This window comes from Natator depressus, chromosome 5 (assembly GCF_965152275.1).
Source record: "Natator depressus isolate rNatDep1 chromosome 5, rNatDep2.hap1, whole genome shotgun sequence".
NCBI lineage: Eukaryota > Metazoa > Chordata > Testudines > Cheloniidae > Natator > Natator depressus.
Genome location: NC_134238.1, coordinates 23536162 through 23560835, shown reverse-complemented (window position 1 = coordinate 23560835; position 24674 = coordinate 23536162). Strand labels below are relative to the sequence as shown.

The following is a 24674-nucleotide window of genomic DNA, read 5'->3' as shown; positions in this document are numbered from 1 at the left end:
GGACAGGATTGTATTCCTAACAGCCCAATAGCACCTGATTTCAATGTGACTAGTTTGGAATGTGTGGATGTGACTGTTCGCTTCCTAGCTTATGGCTGCCTCTGTTGCTTAACCAAAGGCCTTAGCCTAAGAACAGGGCCTCAGACTGTCACAGTAAGAGAAGGCCCTTACACCGGCAGACAGTGATTTTGATTTTCTTTTGTACCTCTATAACTAGCCAAGTGATAAGAATACACCTAAATTCTTAAAGTACAGGCCTTTGCAGACAGGCCTGAATATCTATATCCTAACACCCCTCCCCCCTTCAAAGCTCTGGGAAGTATCTGACAGCTGCTCCTTTTGGGGAACAAAGAGCAAATCATTAGCATGGAATGCTCCTGTTCTGCCCTGCACTAGGAACACAGCAGCAGGCAGGGAGCTGGCGGGAGGGGATGGGAGACCGCTGTGCTGCTTTGACATTCCTCAGCACGGATTGCTCATAGAGCTGCTGAGGATCACAGAATCATAGGCAGGCAAGCAGAATGAGACTGTTGTGCGGAGCAGAGCCGGGGGGTTGACATGAGTGGGTGTTTCCCTCTCGCTGCCTCAGGATAGGTCGGTCAGCCTGCTGTCTCCCCCGCCCAGACACACCACTCTCCTCTATCTCCCCCAACACACTTGAAAAAGCAGTTTACAATCTACAAGGATGCCCCGGAACGATGGGATTGAGAAACCTGCATCATGTATTGCAGTATCTGCCCCATGAGGCACTACAAACCCTTCCCAAAGCACCCTGCAGCCAGTTGCACAGTGGGATAGCTACCACAGTGCACTGCTCTCTGTGTCGATGCAAGAGCTGTTAGTGTGGATGCACTCTGCTTACACAAGGAGCTAGTGTGGACATGCAACAGCGGTTTTAATTAAAGTGCATTAATTAAAGCGGCATAACTTTTGCTGACAAAATTTCGTAGTGTAAACAAGGCCTAGGTTAAACCTCAGTGAAAGCAATATCCCCATTATGCCCAAATAATTCTGTTAGTCTTTAAGCTGCCACCGGACTCCTCTTGTTTTTGTGGATATTGACTAACATGGCTACCCCTCTGATACAATTTCCCCATTGTCCTCACTGCCTGCTGTGTGCTACATAATGTCTGTGAGGTAAATGGAGAAAAGTTTCCGCCGGACTGGGGTGTGGAGGCAGATTGCTTGGCAGCTCATTTTGAGCAGCCAGATACCAGAGCAATAAGAAGAGCCCAGCAAGGGGCTCTCCGTCTCCGTGAGGCTTTGAAAACCCATTTCAGCAATGAGCCACAGTAATGTGACATTTATCTGTACTGTGCCTTCCCGAACTATGTCCTCCATTATATTAGTTCCCCAGTAAACCCCCCCCCCCATGCATGTGTGGAATAAATAAAGAGCATTTTTCCTCTCAAACTGTTTTCTTTTATTATGCACACACCAGACACAGAAAAAAAGAAAATTAAGGTAACCTCGGGCTAGGGGAGGGGAGAAACCGAGTTAGCTTGTTTGCACTCCTAACCATCAAAGGTCTTGGAATGGGCACCTTCTGTTCTTTGTACCCTCCCCTGGGGTTGAGTGGAAGGGATACTGAACTCCCCTCACACTCGCCTCATGGAATATTTGGGAGAGGAAGATTGTGAACAAGGTGATGCTGGCTGGCAGGCAGTTCTGCATTGGCTGCAGAGGGAGTCTAACATCCAGTTGCCTTTCTTGAAGCTTAACCAGATGCCTCAACATAATCTGATTGGTCCTTCATAATACACGGTACCTCCTCCTCTGTGGCATGCTCCTGCACCTGGGATGCTCTCCATGTCCATGTCTAGTTTTTTCGGAGGGTGAAATCGTCCATGCCCTGAGCTCTATCTCAGCTGTCCCAAAGGCGTTTATTATCTCACTGAACATGTCATCCCGAGTCCTCTTTTTCCACCATCTAAGCTGGGAAAGCCTCTCTCCTCGTGTGCAGGATGCTCCAAAGGACAAGCTTTCTGCTGTAAAGCATACCAGGCAACCATTGTCAGTGCATAGAATGTTTCTGGTGCAAGGTTGATATTTAAAAAAATAAACCCATATTACACTTCACTGCAAACCACAATGTAATCAGAATCCCTAGGTATTCCATGAGTCAGTTCGCTGGTCCAGCCATGGTGAGTATGGCTCCAAGGCATGGGCCACAGGCCTTATGCTGTAACTTTTGACAAACCCGCGTCGGGAGCACAGTTGGGCAGTTGAGCTACATCCCCTCCCCCTAGCAACATGGACGGTGCTTGAGAACAGGCACCAGCATTAAGCGTCCCAAATAGTTTTTTTTTTTCAGTGGTGGACGCAGCTTTGTGTGGCTTCCCCCATCCCATTTGCTTAATGCTGCTTGTAATATATGGCAATCCTTTCCAACCACAACAACAGCGCCGTTAGGGACCGTGTGGCCATGGGACCCGGATTTCACTGTAGGGGGGGTGGATCACTTGCTCTATTGTTTGTGGGTGGAGTACTTGTACTGTAAAGTTCCCCCATAACCTGAGGGTGACAGAGACAGCAAGGGAGCAGATGCTGCAATCGTCTGAGTACAGACCTGGTCCTTATGCTGCAATGCTGTGTGCCACAATGAGTTAATACTGGAGTGGTAAGGAAAAGTGTCCTACTGCGGTGGAAGAAATGATTGGCAGCCCTCCCCAGAAACCTTCTACAAGGGATTGTGGAGTACCTACATCAGAGTTTCTTGGAGATCTTAGTGGAGGATTCTCGGGCCATCCCTATGCACATAAACAGTCTCTTTCAGGGAGCACCATCAGCGTAGCTGGAGTGGCCATTGGGAAGCACATACCCTCTGCACGTCCGTTTTTGTTCTGATTAAACATATAATACATTAGCATGTAACCCCTTCAGTTTCACTGGAAATGTATACTCACCAGAGGTGCCTTCCCTAGCATCATGCTCGACCACCATTCTGTCCTGCGACCGGCTGGGCTCCGTGGTTAAAAACAGCTCCTGGCTATTGGGGAGAATGGATCAGCTACTAGGGCCTGTCTCCCATTCTCCTCCTCCTTTTTCTCCTCTACAATGCCCTCCTCATTGTTGCCTGAGGTGGCCTGGGACTCGGACTCCTGGGAGGTATTCACGCTGCGTTTTGGGGTGGTGGTGGGGTTGCCACCAAGAATTGCATAAAGTTTATTGTAAAAGCAACATGTCTGTGGGGCAGAACCAGAATAACTATTTGCCTCCCTTGTCTTCTGGTATGCTTGCCAAAGTTCTTTATTTTCAGTTGGCACTTCTGCCTGTCCCTGGTGTAGCCCTTCTCCCCCATTTCCCGCGTGATCTTTGTGTAGATGTCAGTGTTTCTTCGGCTGGATCTCAGCTGTGACTGCACAAACTCTTCTCCCAACACAGCAATAAGATCAAGCACCTGCTGTGTAGTCCATGGTGGAGCACATTTGGAGCATTGAGTCTCCATGATCAGCTGTGCAGGCGAGCTCTCCATGCTGATCAAACAGAAAATGAAAATTCAAAAGTTCCCAGGGCTCTAACAGGGGAGGGGCTGTTTCCTGTGTACCTGGCTGACGTGCAGTGGAGTTGAAAGTGATTTTCAGAGTGGTCACAGCAGAGCATTGTGGGACATCTCCTGGAGGCCAAGTAATTTGAATTACACAATGTGGCATCTACACTATCCCTATATTGACCCGTGGATGTTGAATTAAGCATTACGCCTCTTGCAGAGGCGGAGTACAGAAGTCAACTTTACAGTCAACTTAGGAAGGAAGGGACCTGGTAACGTAGATGCACACATTATTAGGTCGAATTAAGGTGACTTCTGTCACCCTAACTCTGTAGTGGAGACCAGGCCTGAGACTTTGCCAAAGGGCCTTCACATCTTCTGTGGGTTGGAGTACAGGACATTATTTTTGACATGCCTCTTTAGCGGTGAACAGTTTAGACAGGAAATAATTGAAAACAATGAGCTGCCTAAAACCAGACTTTTGGGAAATTCTTACTTAACTTGTTAATGGGGTTTCATTGGTCATGAAAGACTCTTTTATAGGGTAGTGTGTGTTTCCCTCTGGCTCACATGTATATAATTGTTTGCAGAAATTACCATTTGCAAGGAAATCCTGTAACAGATATTTCTTCAGTGCATCCTACTTCTGTGAAAGGGACTGTCTTGAGTAAACAACATACAAATGAAAATAGAAACAAATTTAAATGGATACCAATTACTTTAAAATAACATGGGGCCATTAGAGTCTGGACTGTGGCACGATGTTGACAAGCCTTATAAGTAAATGGATACAAGTAAATTATTTGTTACTTGTTCAGGGTATGGAGAGGAAATTATTTCTTGTAACAGTCTTTGTGACAGAAGTTAGTCCTTGGATTGACTAGAGCCAAAGCTTTATTTTCAGAAGTTCTGAGTTTTTGCAGTCTCTTTTCAGTCTTGGATATGAGTTTATTTGTTTCTGCCCAGTGCTTTTTAGTGTGGATGTCATGTTTCAGCTGGAGAGCTCTATAAAACCCGAGCGTGAAAAACTGTATTGTTAGGTGAGTTTTTCCAAATATGTTTTTAAATCTGAAAGAGTTGATCTAGATAAGTCTGTCTGTTCAACTGTGATCTAGCTATGGTATTACGGTAAACATAAAGGGAGTTCTGGTACACAGGAAATACTATATATCGGGGTAATCAATTATTTTTTTTATCAAGGTCCAAATTTCTTGGTTAAGGCATAATCAAGGTTCAGACTCCAGAGAAATTAATGCAAAAATAATAGCAATAATGATAATAAGTACATAAAAGTATTTCACAGTCTGTTCAAAAGCATCTGTCAGTCCAGATTTGGCCTGCGGTCCGCCTATTGACTTCCCTTGCTATAGAGAATAGGGACACCCCAGTCATTTGGCTAGTGATTTCAGCAAAGTGGCTAAAAGGCCTTATTCCATGCATAATGAAGCTGTGCATGTGGGTCTGATATCCAGTCTGTGCATATCTTGAAAAAAAAAAAACATTCAAGCCCTTCAAAAACCAAACAAGCAAATGAACCATTTTCAAAGCTGACCCTTGAAATTGCTACTTTTTTTAAAATGTGAAAAACCTTTATTAAGTATCTAAATGATAAAAGGAAATGGAAAATAACTATTGTCAGGTAAGTAAGAAGCTATCCGTTCTCCTTGCAGTGCAGCACTGCAGATAACAGGGCCAGCTGCTCTTCCTGGGCTACATAAGTTCAAATCCTGTTGGGCTCAAGATTTAATTTTATTTTATCTGATTAGGTGAATAGGAGTGTGGTTGGGAGTGGTGAGTGCCCTTCTCTGGCAGGGAGCTAGGAAAGTGGTTCACATACACAGAGCAAAGGAGGAGCTCAGTGTGTATCCTCTGTGCAGTTAGACTCAATTCTCTGAGAACAAAAGGGTTGCTGAGCTCTGCACATAGAGATATGCCACACATCAAAAGCAAAAGGCAACACAATTTAATGGGGAGGGGTGTGAAAGCCAGGTCAGAGTGTGGCAGGTGCCTCCGCACCTTTCTGTATGGGGAACAAGGGGCAGTGGGAGCCATTGAGATGGGCGATCATAAGCCATGGCAGGATCATTCTGTTGGTCCTGGGAGCTAGTTTGGCCTGACAGTGAGGAAAGAGGCAGTCCGTTACATTAGATGTCCACAGTAATGACTGAAATGAAAACGTTTTAAAAGCATACTTCAATGAATAATTTTTCATGAGCTGTTTCTGGTAATGTATAAAGGATGAAGCGTGCCAGACATTTTGAAGGGTATGTCTACACTACGAAATTAGGTTGAATTTATAGAAGTTGATTTTTTAGAAAGCGATTTTATTCAGTCGATTGTGTGCGTCCCCACTAAACGCATTTAATTGGCGGAGTGCGTCCACAGTACCGAGGCTAGTGTCGACTTTCAGAGCGTTGCACTGTGGGTAGCTATCCCACAGTTCCCACAGTCTCTGCCGCCCCTTGGAATTCTGGGTTGAGCTCCCAATGCCTGATGGAGCAAAAACATTGTCACGGGTGGGTTTGGGTACATGTCCTCAGTCGCCCCTCCCTCCGTGAAATCAACGGCAAACAATCGTTTCGCACCTTTTTTCTGTGCGGGCGCCATACTGCTTTCAGCAGACGATGCAGTAGGTCTGCAAACCATTGTCGTCATCCATCGCTTCCACTGGCACTCTGCTCTCCTGGTGGTCTCGCAGGGCCACTTTCACTGCAACTCTGCTTGGCTGCTCTTGTCTCGCCATACCAGGGCAAGCATGCAGCCCGCTCAGCTGTTGTGTCCTGGCAGTAGACGGTGCAGTAGGTCTGCAAAACTGGTCATCCAACCACCGCTTCCCCTGCAACTCTGCTCTCCTGCTTTCCTGCAGACGCCATACCACGGCAAGCCTGGAGACTGCTCAAATCACCATGGCAGTTATGAGTATTGTAAATACCTCGTGCGTTATCATGCAGTATATGCACAACCAGAACCTGCAAAAGCAGGCGAGGAGGCGATGGCAGTGCGGTGACGAGAGTGATGAGGACATGGACACAGACTTCTCTCAAAGCACAGGCCCCGGCAATTTGGCCATCCTGGTGGCAATGGGGCAGGCTCATGCCATGGAACACTGATTCTTGGCCTGGGAAACAAGCACAGACTGGTGGGACTGCATAGTGTTGCAGGTCTGGGATGATTCCCAGTGGCTGCGAAACTTTTGCATGCGTAAGGGAACTTTGTGACTTGCTTTCCCCTGTCCTGAAGCGCAAGAATACCAAGACGAGAGCAGCCCTCACAGTTCACAAGCAAGTGGCGATAGCCCTGTGGAAGCTTGCAACGCCAGACAGCTCCCGGTCAGTCGGGAATCAATTTGGAGTGGGCAAATCTACTGTGGGGGCTGCTGTGATCCAAGTAGCCAACACAATCACTGAGCTGCTGCTATCAAGGGTAGTGACTCTGGGACCACATGCTGCCATGCTTTCTTATGCAATGATTCCAGACTACGTGCTACTGGCCTGCTGTGGTAAAGTGTCCTACCATGGAGGACGCAATAAGGCTGCCCTCCCCAGAAACCTTTTGCAAAGGCTTTGGGAGTACCTCCAGGACAGCTTCATTGAGATGTCCCAGGAGGATTTCCACCCCATCCCCAGACATGTTAACAGACTTTTCCAGTAGCTGTACTGGCCGTGAATGCATCCCAAGTCTTCAGGGCAAATTAATCATTCAACACACTTGCTTTTAAACCATGTATTTTATTTACAATGGTACGCTCACCAGAGCTGCCTTTTCCACCTTCAAGATCCGGGAGCTCGGGTTGGGAGGGTACTGGCTTCAGGGTGATAAACAGTTCCTGGCTGTCGGGGAGAACGGTTTCTCCGCTTGCTTGGTGTGTGCTATCTTCAACCTCCCCCTCCTCATCATCTTCCTCGTCCCCAAAATCCTCATTCCTGTTGCGTGAGACTCCCCGCTTGCAGGAGTCCACGTACAGGGGAGGGGCAGTGGTAGGGGCACCCCCTAGAATTGCATGCAGCTCATCATAGAAGCAGCATGTCTAGGGCTCTGACCCCTAGTGGGTGTTTGCCTCTTGGGTTTTTTGGTAGGCTTGCCTGAGCTCCTTAAGTTTCACACGGCACTGCTGTGGGTCCCTGTGGTAGCCTCTGTCCTTCATGCCCTTGGAGATTTTTTCAAATATTTTGGCATTTCGTCTTTTGGAATGGAGTTCTGATAGCACAGATTCATCTCCCCATACAGCGATCAGGTCCAGTACCTCCCGTTCAGTCCATGCTGGAGCTCTTTTGCGATTCTGGGACTCCATGGTCTTCTCTGCTGATGAGCTCTGTGTGGTCACGCCACAGTGGCCAAACAGGAAATTAAATTCAAAAGTTTGCGGGGCTTTTCCTGTCTACCTGGCCAGTGCATCCGAGTTGAGAGTGCTGTCCAGAGCGGCCATAATGAAGCACTGTGGGATTGCTCCCGGAGGCCAATACTGTCAAATTGCGTCCACACTAACCCAAATTCGACCCGGTGATGTTGATTTCAGCACTAATCCCCTCGTCAGGGAGGAGTACAGAAATCGATTTTAAGAGCCCATTAAGTCGACAAAAATGGATTCGTTATGTGGATGGATGCAGGGTTAAATTGATTGAACGCTGCTAAATTGGACCTAAACTTGTAGTGTAGACCAAGGCTAAGTGTTCATACTATAGAAGACCCAGAGGGGATTTGATTTGAGTGAGGCTAATCAGCTTTAATAATGAAAATCAGTAAATTAATTTTTTTAAAGCCATACACGGCCCATGGTTTAATAGGATTTGTGCATGTCCTTCCTGTGTGCCCCCCGAATGCTGTTAATTATTAAAACCATTTGACAAAGGTTGCAGGATAATCCTTGCAGTTGGCAATGTGGCTGCTTCAGACAGCAGGAAGTGAGCTCTGTGCTGTAGAGTAGTGCATGCTGGATAATAACTTCTCTAAGGCAAAATTACTAATAGAAGTTATGTTGCAGGATGTAATTATTCAAAATTCTGGAGTTACTTATGTGCAAATGCTGTGGAGCCAAATTTAGGAGTGCTGTAAATGATGGTGTGTTACAGATCAATGAGTCAATGACAGTGTAATGCATATGCTGGGCGTCGGTGGAGGGTGAACTGGATCTCACAACTTCCTCCTTTCTGTTGCTTCTCCTGTACAATTCTTCCCTTCTGTCTCCTTAGTGTGGAAGTTACTGATTTCCTTAGGAAATTTACATTACCTCAGAAAGTGGCTTCCTATGCCTGGATCTGAGGTAGTGGAAGTGTCCAGAGCAGTTTTCACGTTAAGTGAAGATTGTTGGAAATATGGCAATTTCACCTTGTGAAATATGGCTGTAGGCTTTTATGTAGTGGAGAGGGAAGGTGGTTGTTTGTTGTCTTCTGAGATGATGACACTGAATATTTGTTTCCTGCTTACATAACATTGTCCTTTTCTGTGTTCATCTGAAGGAAATACCTCTGTAGAGCAAACATCTTGAATTTTATCTCTAGCAGCTTACAAGAAATGATCCAGGAGCCAGGGTTTTGGTATGAGCTTGTGTCTAGTAATTATACAAAAAGAAATAAACACTCAATCTGGCAGCCAGTTAGTTTATTTTATCATTTAATTGTGTTTTCTATTGTTGTGGTTAACTCACATGTTATTCCATAAGTAATTAATGTGTGAAGAATAGATTTAAATTGTACATATAAGTAGGATAGGATTATTGGAGTATAAGATTGGTAAATATTCAGGAGTGATGAGTGTGTATTAGGAATATAAGTAAAGCAAGACTGTAATTCAAGGCTACAGGCTGAGAGGTCTGTCAGATTTCAGCATAGCCATACGAGGCCTCAGGCTTAAGGAGGGTTGACATAAGTAGATGACCTAGGATAAACCTGTGCCAGTAAAGTTACAAAATTACTATGAAGAATGTGCCAATAGGTGATGTTCAGGAAAATATGCCTCAGTGTACCCTTCGAGACTGCAAGACAACTGATTGTAACACCATGGAAAGTTCTGCTTTTGCCACAGGTTACCATGGGAACATGTTTACATGGATGTTAATGAGATGCTAATGAGAATAAGGGAAACTAAGAGAACAACCTATGAAAAGCGGGGCACTCCAAAATGTATGGGATGTGGAAGTACAGATAAGGAAAAGGAGGTTGGAACCCTCATGCATATGCATAAGGTGTTATGCATGGTCAGAACAACAGGATAAAAGGGGTTCCCTGGTACGGACAGGGTGGGAAGACCCCAGCAGGAATCACTGCTCTATCAATGACGACTTGTTGAGAGATCCACCAGATGCTACAATATCTTTGGGTATGTGAGCATGAATACTGCATTGGCTATTGCATGGGCTTTCTCAGGTGTTGTACACTTGAGTGTGATTGTAACCTTAATCATCTGCTTAGTAAAACTTATAATAACAAGAAGATTCCTTACCTGGATCACAGTGTGTTTGTGGTCAGTGTTTCATTGTTTGTGTGTTCCTAGAGCCTCCCAACATAAGAGTTGGGTAATTTTACTAACGGTAACTTTCACTGTGTTGATCTTAAAACTGTAGCAACACGGGGGCCGGACTCACTCACTAGGGACACTGTGGTTTAGCACAGAACTATCAATTCAGTTTAAAATAGAGGCTCCAGAGTGGTTCCCCAGACAGGACTCTAGAAGGCACAAAGGAAAAAAAATGGCGGGGGTGGGGGGAAGGGTAGAGACTACCCTAGGATAAAAGGGGAATGATTAAGGGACTTAGTCAAATGAAGAGAAATCCTTATCGGAATTAATGCAGGTAGAAGGACTGCGTCACACTCACGGTACCTAAAACAGGGAACTTCCTGGGGAGTTTTTTGTGTGCTTGCTGTTGCATCATTGTTGTGGTTTTTCTTGTTTGTCTACGTATTATGCTGTAGGAACTGAGCTCAAGGGAAAATTAAAAGGGGGATCTACATCCTCTCGTAAACATGGTAGTTATAGTAAATAGATAAGTTGCCTTGTTAATGAGTAATGTTTAAGGGGGATATTGTGATATAGTGGTACCACATATAGTCGTACCTTTTGGGCAGGACTATATCAAAACCCCTGGTGGAGGGGAAGCAGAGATACTGGACAGCCAAACCTTCATATGTTACCCGGGGTTCTTTCAACCCAAAGCTCTTGGTAACTTTTACTCTGTGCAAGGTGGTGTCAGGAAATAAATCAGGGGAGACACGGCTGTCCAACTGATAGATGGCTGGCACAAACAGGACCACACAAGAGTGCTTTCACTTAAAGCTAAACTTTGCTTAGTCTCAAGCATTTACACATGACTGCAACAGGTTAGTAAAACACCCTGTGATACAGCATGGCCAGAGGGCAGCAGAAGAGTGTTAGAAGGGAGCCAGAGGGAAGAAAGTTTGCTATAGATTAATTAGCCAGTTACATGATAAAACCCCCCTGCTTCAATCAGACAAGAGGAGGAGTTGAAGCAGAGTGGATTGGTGTTGGGGCAGAGAGCAGTTTGGAGGGAAGCAGAGGAGAGTTTGGAGAAGTGCTGTGGTGGGCTAAGAAGACAAGACTCTAGGTAAAGGGACACCTGGTTTGTGCTGAGGGAGGGCAGAAAGCCCCACAAGCTGAAGGGCAGGAGAGAGAAGTAGCCCAGGGGAAGGAACCGCTAGTTCAAGCGGTTTACCGCTATTCCTAGGCCCCCTGGGCTGGGGCTGGGACTGGGAGTAGAGGGTGGGCCCGGGTCCCTCCCTCTCCACTCCCCTCCTCTAGGACACTAGTGGAGCAGTTAATACCCCAGTTCAGGGGCAAGAAACGGTGCCCTGAACCCTCCCCAAGAAGAGAAAGCGCGAGACCCATCATAGTAGTGCTGGCAATTTGCCACAACCCCCAACCCTTGATAATTACCAGAGCTGAGTGTGGTTCTCGAGTGACACAGTGGCAGGCTTCTGGTGGCCAAATCTTCCGTCTGCCGATTGGGACTCAAGATGTATCCAGAGGGAGAGTCCTAAAAGAGTCCAACTGCCTCAAACTTCCCCCCCTTATTTATACATTAGTAATAGAATGACATGTCCCTTAAAGAAAACTTGTTAAGTAAGCAGTTTCAATGGTCAAGCAAGAGGTTCCTTCTGATTATTGATTAACTAGGTGTGGGTTTCTCCGGAGTTTGCAGCCTTGAGGCCTCAGTAGACATTCCTGGGGCTCATACATGCATTTTAGAAGAGCAGGATCAGCAACTTCAACACAATTCTTATCAGGAAGGACATGGGGTCAAGCTGCCCTTTTCTGTGGCACCCAGAACCCCCTCCCCTCCTGCCTTGGTCAAACTGAGAATGCTGAATGGCCAATTTGCAGCCTGCTGACTTGGCTGCTTTTAGCAATAAGCCATAATGGTTTCAGGCACTTTACTGATTTGTCAAAGTCTCCCCGTACACACAGACCACCCAAACCCATAGGACCTAATGTATTTTTGAGAAAGAAAAATCAAGGAAAAAAATCTCATGAGGTGAAGGATATAGCAATGGATTGTATATATGTTGGATTACCTATGCTGGATTACCTATGCTGACAGGTGCCACACAGACTCCTTGTTGTTTTTACTACTTGTGTTACTAGTCAGCTTTCATATTGACCTCAGAGCATGGTTCTGAGCAAAAAAGGACACAGACCAACACTCTGGTTTAGTGCAGAATTGTTCTTGCATGCCTTTGCTTTCTTTAAAGAAGCTTATGCATCTAGCTATACCATGAAACATAATATAAACCATTGTATGTTGCAAAGATGTACTGTATCCATACAATGAATAGTCAGAAGATCCGGATGTGTTATAGTCATGGGAACACATCTGGCTACATTCTGCCTGACCCTGTGCAGGTTTTCGGGAAAGAAGAGAGTGTGAAGAGTCCCATCTCTCCCCCCTCACTGTTCCTGTGCAGGACACAGATCGAATGTCTTGTGTCTTCGTAGTCTTGTAGCTTGTAGTCTCTGAACCCAAGTGGTGTGAGGCACAGCCAGAGGCATTCACCCAAAGTAGGTGTGACCAGGTGAATTGGAGGTGTGGTCGGCATGTCCCAGTAATGCTTGGAGGCTGGTGTTGGGATAAACACGGTAGACTGTAAACTCTTTGGGGTAGGGATCATCTTTTTTGTTCTGTGTTTGTACAGTGCCTAGTATAATGGGGTCCTAGGCCATGACTGGAGCTCTGTCTAGTACTACTACTAATATATGAATAATATGCATTTCTAGGAGGTTATGACCACCACAAAGGCATTCTACTGTGCCCTGTGCCAGTCACTGCCACCTGGGTATCTCACAACTCCCCCACAGATCATTTCCCTGCTAAGGCAGCTCTGGCTTTCAAAGCTAGAAGTCAGTCAGGAGAAGCTGCCATGATTTAAACTGTTGCAACACTAAAGAGAAAAGGGGGGAAAAAAACTTCCCTGAGCGAGCAAGAAGCAAAGATCACAGAGCTATAGCTGCAGCGCAGAGCTCCTCATCCATCAATCAGACAGGTTACACTGACAGCTGATTGTATGGTGTCGTAGCCATGTTGGTCCCAGGATATTAGCGAGACAAGTTAGGCGAGGTAATATCTTTTATTGGGCCAACTTCAGTTGGTGAAAGGGACAAGCTTTTGAGCTACACAAAGCTCTTCAGTATAGCTCGAAAGCAAGAGCTCTGTGTAGCTTGAAAGTCTGACTCTTTCAGCAACAGAAGTTCGTCCAATAAAAGATATTGCCTCACTTAAATACTTGCCTTGTCTCTAATTGACAGCTGTGGTAGGTAGCGGCTATTATGCCCCACTGGAGTATAGGTGCCATCTGCTGGTGAAGCAGTTTCATTGCTCAGAACATAAGAATGGCCATACTGGGTCAGACCAAAGGTCCATCTAGCCCAGTATCCTGTCTTCTGACAGTGGCCAATGCCAAGTGCCCCAGAGGGAATGAACAGAACAGGTAATCATCAAGTGATCCATCCCCTGTTCTATCTGGGAATCTTTCCCAGCCTGTTCATGCACAGGACAGACCACGTGCCCCTGAAGGACTGGATCCAACTTGCCACTCTGATAGGAATTGAGCATATATGTTATAGGGAGAATAAGCCCTTTATTTTATAGCAAGAACTGCTGTAATTAGAGATGGCCTTGAAACAAAATGACAGACCTCAAAATCTCTTGAATGTTGGGAAGGTTGATACCCAGATCCAAACTTTGCAGCTGGCCTCTAGCCCTATGATGGGCACAATCAATACCTGGGATCCAAACACTCCTGACTTTTTGGTAAAGTTTGGATCCATTTTATTTTAATCCAATCTGTAGAGCTCCGACTTCTCTGTAAGTATTACAACGAGACACTTAAAATGTAAAGTGACCTTGAAACACAATGAAAATATCTCCATGTAAAATGAAATCAATGCCCTTTAACATTCCAGATACCTTCAGTTTTTTCAAACAAGAGCATCGGAGGGAGAGGTGGGAAGGAAATCACAGGGCAGCCAAAACGATTTCTCGGCGTTCTGTCAGCAAGGAACGATGGGTGGAGACGCTGGTTGTTGCAGACAGTAAGATGATTGAATATCATGGAAGTGACAATGTGGAATCCTACATCCTCACTATAATAAATATGGTATGTGATGTATTTAATTATTTTTCAGTTAGATAAATTATATAAATATAAGCAAACTTGATTACATTGTTAATCACCATGAAAACAGTCATAACGGTCTGTCATTTAAAGAAGTGGAATAATTTTTATATGTGTTTGTCTAAAGTCCTTCTCTGTTATTTCGTGCAGAATGGGCTTTTCCTCTACAGGTTTTAAGTCAGAGTGATTTCTGGCCACAGTGCTAAATCACGACATCCATATGATATAGCTCTGTATGTGCACTACACAGGACCTTTCATTCCACTGAAATTACCAGTTCCGAATCTCATGCACCTTCTCCAATCTACTGATTGTTGGTGTTCCTAGGCAGCAGTATTAACATAATGTGACAGAGCAGTTAGATGCAGCAGAACATGAGAGCTGTGGACTATCAATGGTATGGATTCACTTCCCCGTCTGTGTATGAGCGGGGAGGAAAATTTTCAGGGATTTCCCTGTTCAGTTAGACATAATTCCCTTATCTAAAAAATAAAAATCTTGGTGTGTCCCGGTGCTTGTTGATCAATTTCTTAGATATTTGGTCTGATTCTGATCTCATTTACACTGGTGAACCCCTGTTGAGAGAAATGGAGTTACTCCTGATTCACACTGCTGATATTGTGAAAGTGGTGTAGTGTAGAGATTTTGTGCAGTTTTACTAGCTTTTATTAAGACTCAGTCAAAACAATTATCATGTGGGTTTTACACTCAGAGGAAATGGTTCAATCAGTTGTATTGTAGAGGCTTGTATTACTGGGGCTGATTTTCAGATATGTTTTCCTCCTCTGTCACTTCTGGTTTTAAAGTGGACAATTAATTTTTTTTCAGACAAATTGTGCTTTTTCCCACATATAACGAAATCTAAATTTAAAAATGTAAAATGTGTCTCAGTTCAAATAAATCCCCAAATGAGCAAATTTCAAAATGTAATAACTTAAAAGTTATAATTTCTTGTGATATTTGTCACGCTGTCTGAAGTAGCTCACAACCATGAGTGCCAATCTTGGGGGAGACTGTCAAAAAGCAGGGCAAAAGCCCTGGTGGTATGTTCTATAATTAGATTTCACCAACCCACTAATGAGTGTGAACTCCTCTAACGCTATAACAGTTATACCATGGAGTCACAGACAGACCCGTCGGCACTCCAGTCCATCTTGCCACCCAGGCAAGCTGGACTATGTGATGGATGGGCACTTTACACCAAAAATCAAAACAATGTTCAAGTTACTCCCATTCCCAAAGGACCAGTCACTTACCCCATGTCATTTGCACTCAGATCTCAAGCCAAAGACGAAGCCTGTAGCCAATCCTGTAATAAACTAACTAAAGATTTATTAACTAAGAAATGAGTTATTCACAAGGTTAAAACAGGAAACATACACACATGAGTTACAGTCTTACATTTAAAAAGGTAAAATAAGCTTCTATAATAAGCAGCTCTACATGTCCTTTAGGGCTGATCCATGCCAAGTCTCTTGCTTATGTTTAGGCATCTTTACCCCTCAGAGTCCAGACAGTATAAAGATCCTAGTTCCTCCTTGTCAGGGATTTTTCTCCCCTTCACCTCAGAATCCAAGCTGATGGGATGAGTTCATTCGCATGCCTCCCCTTCATGGAGGGACTAAGGACTGCAATCAACAAGGTTTCTGCCCTTGGATGTCACACGATGCCTCATTTGCCTTCAAAGGGCCATCCTGTGCGCAGGATGTGCACTTTACCTTAATCAATGTTTCTTTTCCTGTTTGGTGAGTTGCACAATGACTGACAGGTTTACAGTGCAAACACTCAATGTAACTTTATGCTATGGGATACAGACATTATATGTAAAATTAATACATGCAGCATCCTACAAGCATTCCACAAAGTCTGGACACTAAACATATTCTTATATCACTAATATCTGTTTTAACTATACTAACCCATAGATGAGCCAAGCTGGTTTCCACCCATGTATTTGTCAGTGTTCAGAGAGGCCTGGGTCCTTGGCATAAGCTGGCACTTGGTCTGCCAATATTACAATATCATCTGCGGATCTTTAGGCATTGACCTTGTTTAGCCATTTGAGATTATCTTCTCCCTCCTTCTCCACTCACTCAATGTATAAACAAAACCACAGCTATCAGACTCCCAGATCCATCCCCCTCGATGTATTAATCTGACCCCCTGACTGATTCAGTGTCTACTGCATTTAAGTTTTCCCTTGCGGGGGGGGGGGGAGTTTCTAGCCCTTATAATTGTCAAGGAAACCTTCTGGACATGAACCTCCTATGGTATTATCTTCTTATGTCAGCAGAGAGGCAGCCAGTTCCAGCCAGTCTACTCCTGAAGCTACAATGTAGTAGGATTTAAAACCTATACAATAAAACACAAAGTAAAGCACAGGATCTTATAACATATGCTTGCTGGTCCAAGTGATTGTATAGCTTGCTGCTTTCTCACAGCTAAATCCAGCAGTGCTGTGGCTAAAGTGGTACATGTGAACTTTAATAATCAGTATGTTAATATGAAAAAAGAAAAGGAGTACTTGTGGCACCTTAGAGACTAACCAATTTATTTGAGCATAAGCTTTTGTGAGCTACAGCTCACTTCATCGGACGCATACTGTGGAAAATACAGAAGATGTTTTTATACACACAGACCACGAAAAAATGGATGTTTATCACTACAAAAGGTTTTCTCTCCCCCCACCCCACTCTCCTGCTGGTAATAGCTTATCTAAAGTAATCACTCTCCTTACAATGTGTATGATAATCAAGGTGGGCCATTTCCAGCACAAATCCAGGGTTTAACAAGAACGTCTGAGGAACAGTGGGGGGGAAAGAGGTTACTTTTTATAATGAATCAACCATTCCCAGTCTCTATTCAAGCCTAAGTTAATTGTATCCAATTTTCAAATTAATTCCAATTCAGCAGTCTCTCGTTAGAGTCTGTTTTCGAAGTTTTTTTGTGGAAGGATAGTCACTTTGAGATCAGAAATTGAGTGACCAGAGAGATTGAAGTGTGTTCCAACTGGTTTATGAATGTTATAATTCTTGACCTCTGATTTGTGTCCATTTATTCTTTTACGTAGAGACTGTCCAGTTTGACCAATGTACATGGCAGAGGGGCATTGCTGGCACATGATGGCATATATCACATTGGTAGATGTGCAGGTGAACGAGCCTCTGATAGTGTGGCTGATGTTATTAGGCCCTGTGATGGTGTCCCCTGAATAGATATGTGGACACAGTTGGCAATGGGCTTTGTTGCAAGGATAGGTTCCTGGGTTAGTAGTTCTGTTGTGTGGTTGCTGGTGAGTATTTGCTTCAGGTTGGGGGGCTGTCTGTGGGCAAGGACTGGCCTGTCTCCCAAGATTTGTGAGAGTGATGGGTCGTCCTTCAGGATAGGTTGTAGATCCTTGATGATGCGCTGGAGAGGTTTTAGTTGGGGGCTGAAGGTGATGGCTAGTGGCGTTCTGTTATTTTCTTTGTTAGGCCTGTCCTGTAGTAGGTGACTTCTGGGAACTCTTCTGGCTCTATCAATCTGTTTCTTCACTTCCGCAGGTGGGTATTGTAGCTCTAAGAATGCTTGATAGAGATCTTGTAGGTGTTTGTCTCTGTCTGAGGGGTTGGAGCAAATGCGGTTGTATCGCAGAGCTTGGCTGTAGACAATGGATCATGTGGTGTGGTCAGGGTGAAAGCTGGAGGCATGTAGGGAGCAATAGCGGTCAGTAGGTTTCCCGTATAGGGTGGTGTTTATGTGACCATTGTTTATTAGCACTGTAGTGTTCAGGAAGTGGATCTCTTGTGTGGACTGGACCAGGCTGAGGTTGATGGCGGGATGGAAATTGTTGAAATCATGGTGGAATTCCTCAAGGGCTTCTTTTCCAGGGGTCCAGATGATGAAGATGTCATCAATATAGCACAAGCAGAGTAGGGGCATTAGGGGACGAGAGCTGAGGAAGCGTTGTTCTAAGTCAGCCATAAAAATGTTGGCATACTGTGGGGCCATGCGCGTACCCACAGCAGTGCCGCTGATTTGAAGATGTACATTGTCCCCAAATGTAAAATAGTTATGGGTAAGGACAAAGTCACAAAGTTCAGCCACCAGGTTAGCTGTGACATTATTGGGGATAGTGTTCTTGACGGCTTGTAGTCCATCTTTGTGTGGAATGTTGGTGTAGAGGGCTTCTACATCCATAGTGGCCAGGATGGTGTTATCAGGAAGATCACCGATGGATTGTAGTTTCCTCAGGAAGTCAGTGGTGTCTCAAAGGTAGCTGGGAGTGCTGGTAGCGTAGGGCCTGAGGAGGGCCTGGGAGTGCTGGTAGCATAGGGCCTGTCTACATAGCCAGACAATCCTGCTGTCAGGGTGCCAATGCCTGAGATGATGGGGCGCCCAGGATTTCCAGGTTTATGGATCTTGGGTAGTAGATAGAATATCCCAGGTCGGGGTTTCAGGGGCGTGTCTGTGCGGATTTGATCTTGTGCTTTTTCAGGGAGTTTCTTGAGCAAATGCTGTAGTTTCTTTTGGTAACTCTCAGTGGGATCAGAGGGTAATGGCTTGTAGAAAGTGGTGTTGGAGAGCTGCTGAGCAGCCTCTTGTTCATATTCCGACCTATTCATGATGACAACAGCACCTCCTTTGTCAGCCTTTTTGATTATGATGTCAGAGTTGTTTCTGAGGCTGTGGATGGCATTGTGTTCTGCACGGCTGAGGTTGTGGGGCAAGTGATGCCGCTTTTCCACAATTTCACCCTTGCACGTCGGCAGAAGCACTCTATGTAGAAGAACTTTTTTGCATTTCCTGACCTTTCATTTTAGATTTACAAGGATAGGGACAGATACCCTTACTCATACTATTGTTACAGTTAGTTCCATTCATTTCAGTGAGACAACTTGAGGAGTAAGGTGCTACTCATTATGAGTGGGAGTAACAGAATCTGGCCTTTAGTTTCATTTGTAGGTGTGTTTTTACTGATAATATTAATGTGAATGATAGATATGTATGAAGTTATGAGACTTCAGTTTCATTGCATCCTTTCCTTTTCTACTGAACTATATTTAGGTAGTAGCCATAGGAGTAAATAGCATATTATACAGCATTTGAGGAAGGAAAACTGGGGTTGTTCATCACTGGTGTTTCAGAGTCCAAAGAAATTACCCATATTATGTGCCAGTTACAGGACCCCTTTCTCTCTGAGCGCATCCCCTCAGGTGTTAGGCCTTGCTCCTTTACCTTTCTGAAGGTGGAATCCCACAATTCACTCAGTCCCCAAGCTATTGCATCTTGGCTACCAGCATGTCCCAGGCCCAACTGGGTTTGGCACCTGCACGTCTCCCTCTGGGCAACTGTGACCAGGCAGCTTTCTTAAAACAAAGTGTTTTTTAAACTTTAACAGTAGGAACTCAGCAAAGCATTATAAAAAGGCCTCATATTGTTTTAAACTCTCTTAAATACATACCTAGCTTACCTAGAGGTTTGCCAGCCCTTGGCAGAGGTCCCTCTGCTCCAGACCTCTGACTTCTAGGATCTATGAGAACCACTTCTCATCACCAACTCCCAGCAATCCCTCCCTTGATAAGTCCCTTTTTATCCCCTCAGAAGCCATTTGTCTTGCTTTCCTGGCATTTTGGTTCTCCAGTGTTTACAGCCTTGAGTGATTAGATGTCCTGATTTTATAGGGACAGTCCTGACATTCGGGGCTTTACCCTGATTTTTCACACTTTTTCCTCTTTGGCCACCCTATTACAACCTGGGACCCCTCCTGCCTTGACAAACTGGTCCATTGAGTTCAGTAGGGGACAAGAAGTGGGCTATCAAAGTGAATGTCTAGTATTGTCTCCCAAGTGTAACTAAATGGTAGCTATCTGAAGCTGTTGTCGTCTTTCCTACACAGTGCAACCAGCGCCTGCTTGAATTAACCCCTTGTAGACAGTATCCCCTTACAACAGTCAGACCAACAGAACATTTATTGTTCCTGAATTAATATAGAACAGCTCCAAAGTCATCACATCATTCCTGCACAGTGGGGCAGCCAATATATAGAAACTGGTGTAGCCCATAGTTAGGGATGAGACGTGAGAAAAGACCTATGCTTCTGTTCCTTGTAAGCAAGGTACAAGTTCTCTCTTAGGGCTTGTCTACATTTAAAATGCTACAGCGGCACAGCTGCTCCACTGTAGCATTCGGTGTAGATACTACCTACACCCGCTGGAAGGGTTCTCCCACTGGCAAAGGTAATCCACCTCCACAAGAAGTGGTAGATAAGTCACCAGAGAATTTTTCTGTCTGCCTAGTGCTGTCTACATGAGGATTCAGGTTGGCTTCATAATGTAGCTCTGGGGTTTGGGTTTTTCACACCCCGACCGATGTAATTAAACTGACCTAATTTTCTATCGTAGACCTGGCCTATGTCTGAAACTTCTATTTTAATTTCGGTTCTTAATGAAGATGCTTCCCAGTGTCCAATTCTGTCATCAGATGTTCATGTCCTACTTTCATCAGTGTCGATGGGAACCTTAGTAATTGTTAGAAAAAGGAGTTTGGGAGGAAGATAAAGCTAGACTGGGCCTCTAAAGTCAGATCAGATCCAGATTTCAGAGTTATTTAGATCCAACATTTTGGTTTGGTCTATTATAGCAGCAGCAGCAGCCAATTGCAAAATCTGGATCTAGGGTTTGATTCTGGATTCTCTCAAAGCTGGGGTGAAGGAGCTGAGGTTGTGATTTCTAATTACAATAATACTTTGAATAAATCATCAAATCTTGCCTTCGTCCCCTTCAAAATCAGAAGGACAGAACAGGTTGTGCTGGTGGGGGAGTGGCACTATATGTGAAAGAAAGCGTAGAATCAAATGAAATAAAAATATTAAATGAACCAAACTGTACCATAGAATCCCTATGGATAGTAATTCCATGCTCTAATGATAAGAATATTGCAGTAGAGAGATATTGCTGACCACCTGACCAGGATGGTGATAGTGACTGTGAAATGCTCAGGGAGATTAGAGAGGCTATTAAAATAAATTCAATAATAATGGAGGATTTCAACTATCCCCATATTGACTGGGTACATGTCACCTCAGGACACGATGCAGAGATAAAGTTTCTTGACACCTAAAATGACTGCTTCTTGGAGTAGCTAGTCCTGGAACTCACAAGAGGAGAGGCAATTCTTGATTTAGTCCTGAGTGGAGCACACGATCTGGTCCAAGAGGTGAATCTAGCTGCAGCACTTGGTAATAGTGACCATAATATAATTAAATTTAACATCCCTGTGGCGGGGAAAATACCACAGCAGCCCAACACTGTAACGTTTAATTTCAGAAAGGGGAACTACACCAAAATGAGGTTAGTTAAACAGAAATTAAAAGGTACAGCGCCAAAAGTGAAATCCCTGCAAGCTGCATGGAAATTTTTTAAAGACCCCATAATAGAGGCTCATCTTAAATGTATACCCCAAATTTAAAGAACATAATACATAGGCGCAAGTTTCTAAGCTGCATGGGGATGTTCTCCCTGGCTTTGCCCAGGTCCCATCCCCTCCCTGCTTCTTCCTGTCCCACCCCTTTCCTGCCCAGTTCCACCCCCTCCCCCCCCACACCTCCTGTCCTGACACTGTGAAACAACTGATCCACGACAGGTGCTGGGAGGGAGGAGGAGGTGCTGATCAGTGGGGCCCGCTGATGGGCAGGAGGCGCTGGGGGGGAGGAAGAGGTTCTGGTAATGGGGCTGCCAGTGGGTGCTCAGCACCCACAATTTTTTTTGCTGTGGGTGCTCCAGCCTATGGAGTCGGTACATAGGACACAGTAAGAGAACCAAAAAAGTGCCACCGTGGCTAAACAACAAATTAAAAGAGGCAAAAAAGGCATCCTTTAGAAAGTGGAAGTTAAATCCTCGTGAGGAAAATAGAAAGGAGCATAAACTCTGACAAATGAAGTATAAAAATATAATTAGGAAGGCCTAAAAGGGCAATTGCGGAGAAACTAAATGAATTCTTTGCATCGGTCTTCATGGCTGAGGATGTGAGGGAGATTCCCAAACCTGAGCCATTCTTTTTAGGTGACCAATCTGAGGAACTGTCCCAGATTGAGGTGTCATTAGAGGAGGTTTTGGAACAAATTGATAAATTAAACAGTAATAAGTCCCCAGGACCAAATGGTATTCACCCAAGAGTTCTGAAGGAACTCAAATTGCAGAACTACTGACTGTAGTCTGTAACTTATCATTTAAATCAGCTTCTGTACCAAATGACTGGAGTATAGCTAATGTGACGCCAATTTTTAAAAAGGGCTTCAGAGGTGATCCTGGCAATTACAGGCCGGTAAGCCTGACTTCAGTACCGGGCAAACCGGTTGAAACTACAGTATAGTAAAGAACAAAATTGCCAGACAAATAGATGACTTTTCCCCCAACAAATTATGTTCAAGGTTTTTGTAAAGGGAAATCATGCCTCACCAATCTACTAGAATCCTTTGAGGGGGTCAACAAGCATGTGGACAAGAGGGATCCAGTGGGTATAGTGTACTTAGATTTTCAGAAAGCCTTTGACAAGGTCCCTCACCAAAGGCTCTTAAGCAAAGTAAACTGTCATGGGATAAGAGCTCTCATGGTAACTGGTTAAAAGATAGGAAACAAAGGGTAGGAATAAGTGGTCAGTTTTCAGAATGGAGAGAGGTAAATACTGGTGTCCCCCAGGGGTCTGTACTGGGCCCAGCCCTATTCAATATATTCATAAATGATCTGGGAAAGGGGGTAAACAGTGAGGTGGCAAAATTTGCAGATGATGCAAAATTGCTCAAGATAGTTAAGTCCCAGGCAGACTGCAAAGAGCAACAAAAGGATCTCTCAAAACTGGGTGACTGGGCAACAAAATGGCGGATGAAATTCAGTGTTGATAAATGCAAAGTGATGCACATTGGAAAACATAATCCCAACTATACATATAAAATGATGGTGTCTAATTTGGCTGTTACCATTCAAGAAAGAGATCTTGGAGTCCTTATGGATAGTTCTCTGAAAACATCCACTCAATGTGCAGAGGCAGTCAAAAAAGCAAACAGAATGTTGGGAATCATTAAGAAAGGGATTGATAATAAGACAGAAAATATCATATTGTGTCTATATATAGCCATGAGACTCCCACATCTTGAATAGTGCGTGCAGATGTGGTCACCCCATCTTGAAAAAGATATACTGGAATTGGAAAACTTTCAGAAAAGGGCAACAAAAATGATTAGGGGTATGGTACAGCTGCCATGAGAGGAGATATTAATAAGACTGGGACTTTTCACCTTGGAAAAGAGATGACTTAGGGGGGATATGATAGAGGTCTATAAAATCATGACTGGTGTGGAGAAAGTAAATAAGGAAGTGTTGTTTACTCCTTCTCATAACATAACTAGGGATCACCAAATGAAATTAATAGGCAGCAGGTTTAAAACAAACAAAAGGAAGTGTTTTTTTCACACAGTGCATAGTCAACCTTTGGAACTCGTTGCCAGAGGATGCTGTGAAGGCCAAGACTATAACAGGATTAAAAAAAGAACTAGATAAATTCATGGAAGATAGGTCCATCAATGACTATTAGCCAGGATAGACAGGGATGGTGTCCCTAGCCTCTGTTTGTCAGAAGCTAGGAATGGGCAACAGGGGGTGGATCACTTGATGATTACCTGTTCTGTTCGTTCCCTATGGGACATTTGGCATTGGCCACTGTCAGAAGACAGGATACGGGGCTAGATGACTTTGGTCTGACGCAGTATGGCCGTTCTTATGTAAAATCCTTTATTTCACTAATATTTATGTACTGTAAATGTAATATTTATGTACTGTATTAATAGCCCAAGAAAAAATCTGACATGCACTTAAAAAAACCCATAAGTACATCTTAATTCAATAGTCCTTTGTGTGACTGAGACTTTGTTAGACTAACCAGCCCCCACTAGGAACAGCCTTTTTTGGCAGCTGCTAAGGAGTGCAATTATCTTTCAGCTGAGAGATTTCTGAAGAATTAAGAGCCAGCACAATATATTTTTTTCCATCCTATGGTATTCAGCTAATGCAATTCAGATGTCTCCTAGGTTTTTGATTATATAATTTGCACTAATGGGACACATCTGCAATGGATTCACACAAAAGTCTTGAAATTCTGTTTCATTTTGTAGCCATCAATACTGTATTGTTTTGGAGTTACTGTTTACAGAGCCCAATGTAACTGATCAATTTTTGTACTCACAATGAAGCTCTTTTCAAACAACAGATGCAATCCTTCCTGGCTGAGGAGGAAAATGACTTCCTCTGGCAGATTATTGTGACTAAGGACATATACTACAGCACTGCAGTGTATACACTTCCTAGACTGATGGAAGGGTTTTATGATCTATGCAGATAATCCATCTCCCCAACCAGCGGTAGCTAGGTTGACAGAAGAATTCCTCCATTGATTTAGCCACATCTATGCTGGGGCTTAGGTCAATCTAACTATGATGCTCAGGACCCCTGAGTGACCTAGCAAGGTCAGCCTAAATTTTAGGTATAGACCAGGCTTAAGTGTCAGCTCTGTTCCTACTGCCCCCTCCC

At 44.2% G+C, this 24674-nt stretch overlaps 1 protein-coding gene and 1 long non-coding RNA gene across 2 annotated transcripts in view; one reads left to right on the top strand and one right to left on the bottom strand.

The window, feature by feature from the left end:
• Window positions 1-24674, top strand: part of ADAMTS12 (ADAM metallopeptidase with thrombospondin type 1 motif 12) — a 307828-nt gene that overhangs the window by 139016 nt on the left and 144138 nt on the right. Inside the window, exon 4 of the mRNA XM_074952423.1 lies at window positions 13901-14094. Within this exon, the coding sequence (XP_074808524.1) occupies window positions 13901-14094 (194 nt within the window). The remainder of the gene's footprint in view (window positions 1-13900; window positions 14095-24674) is intronic.
• On the bottom strand, window positions 1412-11498 carry LOC141987255 (uncharacterized). The gene is made up of 3 exons (XR_012639479.1): window positions 11378-11498; window positions 2907-2989; window positions 1412-1988 (listed from the first exon to the last, which is right to left on the bottom strand). It is a non-coding gene; the product is annotated as an uncharacterized LOC141987255 (long non-coding RNA).